Source organism: Dryas octopetala, chromosome 9 (genome assembly GCF_963921425.1).
Source record: "Dryas octopetala chromosome 9, drDryOcto1.1, whole genome shotgun sequence".
NCBI lineage: Eukaryota > Viridiplantae > Streptophyta > Magnoliopsida > Rosales > Rosaceae > Dryas > Dryas octopetala.
The window spans coordinates 7,376,793-7,387,575 of NC_141374.1; the positions used below are offsets into that span (position 1 = coordinate 7,376,793).

Genomic DNA, 10,783 nt, shown 5'->3' on the forward strand with positions numbered 1-10,783 from the left:
GACTGTATATATATCTCCATTATACCTAAGTTTTTCTCAAGTTATATATGTATAAATTGTAAGAGTAAAAACTTTTACGCTCATTATCTTATGTAATGGGTGTATACATTTATTGTTTTTAACTCTCTAATCACAAAGAAATATTGTCATGTAACCGTAATACTATGTACCAGTGTGACCAATCTAATAAAATTATAACATATATACAATCATTAGAATCTAAAGTCTTAAATTCTAAATTTATACTCATCATTCACTTATATCATAACATTTGAATTAGTAATACTACGTAGCAGTATTACTGTTACTTCAAACAAAATCCCTTATCAACGTTAAAGAGATAAACACATGTCCCCTAAAGAGAAATAGACACATATCACAAAATTTGAGAGATAAACACATAAGTAAGTTTTTCACAAAACAGTAAACCACTTCAAAGAGGAGAAAAATCTTAAATGGGACAGCCACAACACGTCATAGATTTTTCAAGCAGTCAATACTTTCTTTTTAATCAGTACAGACAAAGTTAATTATCATATGCTTTTTTTTTTTTTTTTTTGCTGAAAAATCCTGCATTGGGTCATTATATATTGAACCAGAAAACAAGGAGAGAAAATATAGATGAGGGCATGGAATGATTGAGCTATGTCGGGAACATGGTCAGTAATAGTTGAACAAAACTTGATTGCATTGTAAAGCCAACCCAACATTATCTAAAATAAATTAACGGTTCTTTTATGTCTAGAATGGAGGCTTCCCGACCTTTCTAAAAAGGAAGACGATATGTTTTTTTTATGTCGTTATTAATTTAGAGTCTCACAATCCTTAAAACTACATAATAAAAAATAAGGAGTTGATTTTAAAAAATTTTAGGACAAATTTACATTCGATCAACATCGGGTGTTTGAATACCCCTCACAAGGGCATCTGAATAAAAAAAAAAAAAATCGTGCAAGTACATGCACATAAACTAAAAAAAAAAATTCTTCTAAACTATATAACACACCATCACACACCCAAATAAGTTATAATAATCCAAATAATTTTTTTTTAATTGTCCTTTTTTAAAACTGTAATTATAATTGCATAATAAAAAATAAAATGTTTGAGGGTTTGAATGACGGAAGTTGAAAAGGAAGAGTATTTTTGTCTTTCAAAATTATGAAACGAATTCTTTATCCTTTTGAGTATTTTAGAATGTTGTCAAATTAATTCTTTTTTCTTTTTTATGTGAAGGAGGAGGAGAATATGCATTTGAATATGCCAATTCAACCTCAAGATGTTCTTGCTTGTAAATATTGGGTTATTCCTACCTTTTCCTCTTTATTAATAATCATAATTCATGAGTATAAACATTATTAAATTTTTGGTAATTAAGAAATTAATAAATCAATAAATGATGAATTAGTCTATTTTGGAGGCCTCCATAATAAAATAACTCACTTAGTGTTAGATGTTAAAAAATTACACATAATAGTTTTAGAATTTTTAGAAACCCACGCTATAAACATCTACTTCGTTTTTACTGTTTTGCTTCGTGTTTTGGCGGTGTTTGTTTTGTAATCTGCATGGTATTAGGATATGCATGGTAGTGTATGTTTTGAAATTTATAGGTAGTGTTGGTTTCAGTCCCTTAGGCCGTTAGGCGAGCACTAAGTGACAAACCAATTACATATTTAAATCTGTATGGTAATATCTATTTTGGAATCTGCATCGTAGTGTTTGTTTCTGCCTCTTAGGCGAGCGCTAAGTGAAAAACTAGGTATATATCTAAATATGTATGGTAGTGTCTGTTTTGGAACATGTATGGTAGTATCTGTTTTGGCCCCTTGGGCAAGCACTCGGCTCAATAAAAGTTTTTCAATTAATAAAGTGGTAAACATTGTTTTGACTGATCAATACTAATGAAATTAATTATCTTTTTTGGCAAATTAGTTTTAGATTAGATACTCCAATTTTTTTCTTGCCTAGTATTCCAGCGATCAACATGATGCTTAAGCGAGATTTGAAGCCCAAAAAATACCTCTTTGCCATTCTCGAACCACCTCCATTTTCAAGTTATTCACTTTACACAAATTCGTCGTTTCCAAAAGGTTAAGAGCCATGCGCACCGCATCAAAATATTAAATAATAAAAAACACTCCATCATCTATTTGACAGCAACCTTGATTTTGAGGCCATCTTTTACTTTTTGCACCCTTCAAGCCTACAAACAAAGAGAGAGCTAGGTGTCACTGGCACTGCATGCAGCTGTGCCTCACTTAAGTACAAGTGGTGCATGTACGTTGTCACATGTTTATCTTATGCTAGTTATTTCAATTCAAATACCTCAACTCTCTCGAATTAGTTGGAAGTCGATTCAATACAAACCTAATATCAGGTTGGGTCGATCCGTGATTTAAAAAGAAAAAAAAGTATGGTTGAATCGAGCCTTCATTTGGACTATAGATCTATTTACACTCCTAGATGTATAATATTGGTTTGAAAAATTCACATCTAAGAATTAATTAAGACTCTTATAAGATTGCTCTCGAGTCACGATCGAGTTTGTTTGTGCTGTAATTGTTGAATGCCAATATATAATATGATGTCAAAGTGCAGTATTCACACACCTTTTCATTCATTAATGTCAAGGATTGCAGTGTGGACTGTGGAGGTTGATATGAAATATATTATAGTATGGGAGTACGTCCCAGTCAAGCTGTCAAAAAAATTAGACTCTTTGTAGACTACAAGAAACTCGTGGCAACAAAATGCACTATAATATGATGAAGTCACAATCCACCGACCAAAACGAAAGGAATATCTCATTAAGACAAGAGCAAAACCCCATTGAATTGTACGTACGTCACTCTCAAATTTAATTCAAGGAAGTAGTGGAAGTCGATCATTGCAATCACTGAGCTTCTTTTCTTGTTTGTTTTTTTATGGACCACATGCGCGCACTATATACATTGTGGGAATATATAGAAGCTACAGCTCGATTGGGCACTAATTAACTGTGTGTCTCTAAGATGATGGAAAGCAACAGGAGTGAGCATTGGAACGATTTGTGACGGGTCAAGACTTTGTTGTTTGGTTTGCAAAGTTTATTCCATTATCTGTACACTGAGGTTTTGTTGAGGCTCAAAATTGAGCTCAAACAGTCAAGCATGCATGGCTCGGATAAGACATGAGATGAAAGGTGTTTAAATATCAATCTGCTTGGACAAGTTGAGGAAAAGAAACGCCGCAAATATCTTGCAAAATAGAGAAAGAGAACTTTTCGCTGACATCACACTTTGCTTCACAAAATCATATGCTTGAGCCTCAAAATTGTACGATGAGGTGTTTATCAAGTTGCATGATCGAGAAGCAAAGAATTAGAAAAAAAAGAAAAAGGGGGGGGGGGCCATAAATATTGGCATTTCAGTAGATTCACACTTGTGTCACAAAATTGTGCAAGACATATAGAAATTAGGACAGAATTAATTATACAAATGTGATATCGGTGAAAGATTCATGAATGCATGCTTAAGTTAGTAGAATATGTTATGAAAATAAACTGACTTTTAAAAGAGAATGGCTCCAAGAATATAGTAAAATCATAATTCAAAACTATCATTACAAAATCGTTCTACTTTTGACCAAAAGAAAAAGGTTTGACTAGTACCTTAGACAAATTTATAATATACTAATGTCATAACTTGAAAGTATATTATGCACAGATAAAGAGAAGAAAACACATGAAACCAATACTAATATTATTAATTATAAAAACTTTTATATTAAAATATTTTAAGGTGAGTTTTCTATTACAATATTTGGTAAATATGTTGCCTCTTATTTAAGGTATTTCTATTGCGTAATAAAAAGGGCTTCTTTTTCTTTTGGAAATATCGATGATTAGCATGGGCAAAAGCTTGTAGTAGTTACAAAAGTGGAACCTACAAGCAGAAAAGGGCGAAGAATTGACCTCTTGTTGTGTTGTGGGAATGTGGGTGTGGGTGTGGGTGTAGAGATAAGTGTTCTTACCACCAGAGTTATGAACCTTACATCTGAATGGATATACTTAGGATTTTAAAATTGAGATGAGACATTATTCTATTCATCAACAACAGATATGCATCCCACAAAAAAGAGAGAGTGTTACTACACCACGTGGTCATTGACAAGTGACGACTGACGACCCAATACATTATTGAAAGAAAAAAGAAAGAACAAAGACCTAAGGCAGTAGTATAATTTTAGTTCAATTTCTGTGCTCATGGGCCAACCTAACACAATGTTGACTCAAATAGACACGGGGTTGGGCCAGCACAGTCAGAACATATATGCTTTTATATGTATACATATAAAAGTGTTAATTTATTTTATATGTCCTTAATCAGTTTATCTGGAACTTCGAATTTATTTATCCTTAATAAAAAGAACAAATAAAAGTAAAAATTGAAGGAAAGAGTGGCTACCATTGCACTTGGGTCCGAGAGGAAAGAACAGAAAGTATGCAGATGAGATTAGGTAAAATAAATCAAAACCAATAGAACAACACATCATTGCAACTGCCAGAATGTCTAAACTCTCAAGTGACTCCGTTCATAAAACTATTCATTCACTCTATGAGAAACCCCAACTAGCAGTACAATTTACACACACCAACTGGTAATACATTTAAAGAGAAGACAGCTTCCGTGGTGAATAAGTAAAGCTCCTGAAAAAAGAAAGTGTTGTACACAGACTCAACAAAAAGGGAAAGACCATCCTCTGGAAGCTTTAAGTTGTAATACCATGGTCCAAAAGCGGCCTTCAGAAGCCAAACCGAGGTTAAATTTTGGCTAAATCTACATCTTTTTATCACATGATGCTGCAGCGGCTCCTTTCTTCTTGCGGCTGACTTGGAACTTGCTGGGACCTGTGCGACTCGGATGGGTTGTATGAAAACTCAGCTGTATCAAGCCCATACTGGTTTATATGTGCAATGTACCAAGTCACCAGATAAAACAGAGCACAAGCATTAGAACTATAAGCTATCGAAAAGATTGTAGCAAAAAATAAGATGAATATAAATTTTTCAATAGGAAAAATAAAATGAATATAAATGATAAATGGCATTAATCCAATCCAAAATAAGATGGTCACTACCAAGTCAAAAACCAGGTGGGACCACAATTATTTCCTACATTATATATCTGCACCAGGCAGCAGCCACCAAAAGCACACCTGTTATATGGTAATTAGCAAGCCAAAACTTGCTTTATATATAGCAGAGTACACACATTTGAATAGAGAAAAAAAAGAAAAAGGGAATTTGTTTAAGCAATTAGGCATTCAAAATTTAGACTGATCATCTGGGGTAAGATCTAGATTGTAATTATCATATATAAATAAAGCCAGGAATCATCACATGGACCTTTTGGTAAATGTAATGCCACGGGAGCAAATACTGTACTAAGTGATTGCTTGTGCAATTAATGAGATTTGCTAACTGAATTAAACTTCAAGATACTTGATGAAAATCAAAGCAAGTGAAGCAGAGTATATTTTTTGGTGGGGGAAGAGTTAAATGTGTTAAAATTATAGTATTGGAACAATCAGCAAGAGTCTAAAGCAAACATGCTAGTATTGTCTTAAGACTACCTTCACAATGGCCATATTGCTATACAACACCGCAAGACTACTAACCAAAAAAAAAAAAATTCAACAATGTCACACCTTTTCCCTCATGCGTGTACTCCAAGCATCATTTCTGCTCGGTCGCTGATCAGGGGCCCCAGCAACAGGTACACCAGTTGCTGGAACTGCAGGCCTGTTGACCAATGGTTGCCGAATTTGTTGCCTTGGAGCAATGAGCTCATCATCACTGTCATACTCTGCTGGTCTGTTTGCTGTTCTAACCACAAGAGCTAGCAAGAAAAGTAGAGCCTGAAATCCAATGGAAAATCATTATAAAAGAACCCTTTGGACACAAGAAAGAAAAAAGAAAGAAATAACCATACAATTTATTAACTGGTGATTCCCAAACCACTTAGCAAAAACTAGATTCAAGAATCACATCAAAAGAACACTCTCATCAAAGCAAAGATTTTCTGAAGCTAAAAATAAAATACATGCATGAAAGCCTTTTCAGCCACTGAGGATATCTTAACCAATTTCAGGTGAATATGTACAAACCTACAAGGATGATTTTAATGTTGTGGTATCATATGCAAACAATTCCATCAATTCATATCATTTTCATACAATGGAAAATTTTCCTGACAGGTACACGATCATGAAGAAATTGTATTCAGAAATACAATAAGATCCTGGTTCATGCAATTGAGTATACACTTCAAGATCATATTATGATTACTATCAATTAAGCTGTAGGAAATAAGTAATTATAGGATATATGGATTCATAAAATGAAACGAAAGTAAAACGAATAAGATAACCAGTACGAGCTGACATCCAAAGCATAAAATTTTTCTTGGGAGATAAGAGAGAAAATTTAAACTGAAGAGACCTAGACAAGATTTTGGATATTGTAATTACCTCGAAGACAACAGCTCCAAGAGCAACCCATTTGACAATGTTCCAGTGCTCATCCAAAAATCCGTATATCATCTCAAAATCTCCAGTTTTATCTGTTGGGATTTCCTAAAAGTAACTTATGACACTGATTAGATGACCAATCATACCATTACCATCTAAAATTTGAAAACATCAGATGATATAGCACTTACTGCTTCCCAGCTTTTGTCAAAGAATATAAAGGCTGCAGCTCCCAGCTCTACCAAGATCACAAGGATCAGCAGCACAGCATACTATGCTGACTTAAGGAAACCAATTTTTAAAAAGAAAAACAAACAAAAAAGAACATCACACATGCACATACACTGATTTATCACTTATCAGCCATAGTGTATTATGACATGCAATGCAGCATGATTCTGGTATGACATAATTGTAGGCGTGTATGAATGTTGGGTAACAGTTGTCCCATAACAGATAGGCCATGAAACTATTATCTGACATACTATTTGAATAAAACAGTGAGTAATTAGGATACACAACTCAAGCAGCAGCCATTCCGTGTCACAGTACCAATGCAACCAAAACAAGAGATTACAAATATAATTGCTCCAATTCCAATAAACAAGTATATGAACCTGCAAAAGTATGAAATGCCAAAAAGGAAGGGGGAAAAAAAAGAATTAAGCAGCTTGAACTCAACAGGTATAGCAAACAATATCAATTAAACCTTAATGGCTCCTCGATATCTATATAAGAATACATCAATATGCATATATCTAGGATAAGTAAGTTGCAGGTTCATTTAACAATAGTAAAGGCAGAGGGAAAAGAATTAAACAATGACTGTAACGAAGTAATCAAGGAAATGAAGAAAAAAAAAAATGGCAAACTTAAAGTGCAACAAGATCAACTTAATCTTGACCCAAAATCAGCTAATTTAGGTGAGCTTCAAGTTCAATTAACTAACTTATACTACAGAGAACCTGGGTCTACAAAATGGACAGACATTGTAACCAGAAACAGAGTCGGGGTTGATAGTTTAAAGGGCAGCATAACTTCAACAAAAATAATTGGGATGCTCACTAGTTGATTAATTATAGCCTTTTAGGGCTCCACTGGATTTAAAAGTAGGATGACCCACCCTACTTAAATGCACTAGAGAAGCTAACTATCGACCGGTTAATATGTAGATGGCCTTCAACGCTTCATTGTACCTTGTGTGCCTAGGTTCAAGGTGCAGCATCCCAGATATCTTACGCTTAAATTTCAGGCACAAGATTGAAGTAGGAAGCTCTAGCCCTAAGCCTGAAACACAGGGACAACATGATCTTACACGCGCCAAGATTTTAGGTGCAGGCTTCCCTGCTCCGCAAGAAGTCTTCAGATTGTATACTTCTTGTCGCACCCAACATGGGAAAGGACTGAAGACAAGTGCTGCCCCATGTTGGAAAGCTTGAAGAGAAGAGTTCTCTCAAACCTGGTCGCACCACTTCCTTTCTCCCTCTCTATTTTGTGCAAAAAAGCCATGTGAAGGGTTTTTTGGCTTGCTTATAGCCACACCATAGTTACATATAACTTCTCTTGTGAAGAGGAAGACCTTGCACCCTTCATAGACCTCATGATCCCACCACCACACCTTGGAGGTTTCCTGGAGGATATAAGAGTAAAATTCACTTGGAGAAACACACAAGCACATCCAATGAATCTGTGCGCATCCAGCAATGTGGGAAGACCTTGAAGGGGTTGTCGAAAACTTTTGGTAGAACCATAGACAGATAAAGGGACACTTCTCATTGGAGAAGTCATTGGTGCAAAGGAACAAATTAGTGGAGACAGCAACATCCCATAGCTAGTGGAGGTCATTAGGGGGACACTTCTCTCTATTGGCAACCAAGTCTTGTTCTAACATAAAAACCTAATCCATTGGGTGTATATATACTAGAACTAATGATGTTAAACCTGGCAAAAGAAAGAACTAGTGATGTTAAAGATTTCATAAAACCTCAAAACCACTAGGAATAGTGATTCCCGCATCATCTCCTCTTAATAACCCAAGAAAATCCAATCAATTTAACACCTGCAATTAAAGAGGAGGTGCAACTTACAATAACCTATCATTCATTATTAATACAGCATATGGACATATTGTTGGGGGGCAAACTTAACGACCTTGTGGTGTTCAGGTGTGAGATTTTATCTCAATAGGGCTCAGTACAATTTAAGGAGATATCCCACTTAATATTCTCAATATTTGATAGTAAATTATCCAATGTGGGACAATTGTATTTGAATAAATGGTTCAAAACAAAAAAAACAAAAACCCGTGTAACAACCCAACTCAAGCTAAGTTTCCAATTTCTACACTCATTTCACATCCAAACTGTTGAAAGTGGAGCCACCACTAGATATGTATAGACCCATTCCTAATTTCACAATGTTGAAAGTGGAGCATTTCACATCCAAACTGTTTATTAAGATAATAAGCTAATTAAGAGATATCTCTGGTTGTCTTAAAGAATGAAAAAAAAGGAAGGAAAATGAATCCTTTCTCAAGATTTTTCAATCATTTTCTTCTATCTTTCTATTTCTCTAAAAACAAACCACATAGAGCATACAATATCTGATTTGAAATTAAAAAGAAAATAGCAATAGTGATATCAGATGCGAGAAGATAAGTCTACCAGAAGTATAGTTGGTATCTTGTTTACAGCCATATCTAAAACCAAAATACATAATAGATGTCCTCATTATAATAATAGAAATGTTTAACTAGCTATAACTCAAAAGCAGAAACAGAATTTCAGTCAACAGGGCAGTAGGCATACCAAGCTTTCGGCAAATTATCAAAGACACTAGCTGAAAGAGACACAGTCATGAGCAGAGGTCGGCCGAGCTCTATCAAAGCATGATTGTCACCCACAGGTGAATACATATCGGCATTGGAAGAAGCTTTCAGGTATTCAACCAGCAAGTAGATCCCATAACCCACCATGGCCAGCCCCACAAGGGTCAGAATAAGGTTCAACAGCTTCAATAGGCACTCCAAGCACCCTCTGCAAGCCATCCTCAACAGTTTCTTGGACCCTTTCAACCGCCAAATTCAAATCAAATGGGTCTCTTCGATTCTCCAATTATCCTATTAACTTCAACAAAAGACACCCACATTTAGCCCAAGGATCAATAACTCAAACACACAATTCTGACCACTAACTTTCAAAAGTTTGCAATTAATTTTGTACTTTAATCATTGAGCTCTGCTTGGTTTCTGGAAAAATGTTGAAAAATTAAACCAACCATCTGCTCAACCTTTTAAATTGAACACTATTCATTTCCTGGGATCAGGGTGACAAATTGAAGAGGGTTTAAAAAACCCAAAAACAAAAACACATATATTCCATTCAGCTGAAGCTTATACAACAATTTGCCTTGGTTGACTTGTATTTCTACACAACCAAGAGCACATCTGAAACCAGACCCACATTTTGATTTCCCTCAACTTCCTCGCCAACCAAACAGAGGATTCCAGTCTCCTAGAAAACGAGTAATCACTTCAAATTTCCTAACCTAATCAACATTGATTTTCCAAGCAACAATTAATAAAAAAAGAATCCCTAAAAATACATTCCATTTCAGATTTATACGAAACAAAAATTCTCAGATTAATTAAACCCAATGAAACATATTTTTTAATTAACACAATTTTTACAAAAAAAAAAAAAAAAAAAATTAAAATTAAAAATCCAAAAGGAAAATTAAGTTTGGGAAGCTTAATTTAATCAAGCATAGATCGAAAGAAATAAAACTCACAGATTAGAGAAGTGACGATTCGGATTTCAGACAGAGGAAGAGGAAGAGGAACAGAGAGAAGCAGAAGAAGGGGGACGGTGAGCACCTCTTTTCTCGCTTTTGTCTAATGGCCAGTTGGCATTTTGATCTGTCCGCTCCAGTTTTGCTTCGTGGGCGTTTTTTATTTTGGAATGACGTTAATGCCCTTATTCATGTTTTTCTAACGGTGTAAGGGATAATCTCAGCAATACAGATCGACCTATGGGTTTTGACTTTTTACACAGACGACAGCGTTTTCATCGTTGTCTATCTATTCATTGCTCTGCTTTGCGAAAAACAAACAAAGTTGAGGACTTGAGTTGAGGGTGACACTTCGGGTTATCGTGTTGTACTTGTGTCGGGTACTCGGGTTAAGGCATGCATATTAAACTAATTGAGTCGGCACCAACGCGATACAAATAGTGTTTTAAGGCTTTAAGCATATGAAATTTCTTAATACATA

The 10,783-nt window shown here is 35.0% G+C and overlaps 1 protein-coding gene across 2 annotated transcripts; it reads right to left on the reverse strand.

The window, feature by feature from the left end:
• Nucleotides 1–4,506: 4,506 nt before the first annotated feature.
• Nucleotides 4,507–10,452, reverse strand: TOM2A (tobamovirus multiplication 2A). 2 transcript variants are annotated; one of them, XM_086227810.1, is made up of 7 exons: nucleotides 10,303–10,452; nucleotides 9,321–9,638; nucleotides 7,031–7,130; nucleotides 6,705–6,785; nucleotides 6,514–6,618; nucleotides 5,692–5,901; nucleotides 4,507–4,941 (listed from the first exon to the last, which is right to left on the reverse strand). In XM_086227810.1, the coding sequence occupies exons 2-7, from the start codon at nucleotides 9,557–9,559 to the stop codon at nucleotides 4,834–4,836; spliced, it is 843 nt and encodes a 280-aa protein (XP_086083936.1). In that variant the 5' UTR covers nucleotides 9,560–9,638; nucleotides 10,303–10,452; the 3' UTR covers nucleotides 4,507–4,833. The 2 variants fall into 2 exon arrangements, with proteins under 2 accessions (XP_086083936.1, XP_086083937.1); XM_086227811.1 differs by having other exon boundaries at nucleotides 9,321–9,631; nucleotides 10,303–10,444.
• Between the last annotated feature and the right edge of the window lie 331 nt (nucleotides 10,453–10,783).

Coding starts and splice junctions, on each gene's coding strand:
- TOM2A (XM_086227810.1), bottom strand. CDS start 9,559: ATGGCTTGCAGAGGGTGCTTGGAGTGCCTATTGAAGCTGTTGAACCTT. Junction 7,131..9,320: donor GATAATTTGCCGAAAGCTTG/GTATGCCTACTG, acceptor ATACTTTTGCAG/GTTCATATACTTGTTTATTG. Junction 4,942..5,691: donor GTACACGCATGAGGGAAAAG/GTGTGACATTGT, acceptor CATATAAACCAG/TATGGGCTTGATACAGCTGA.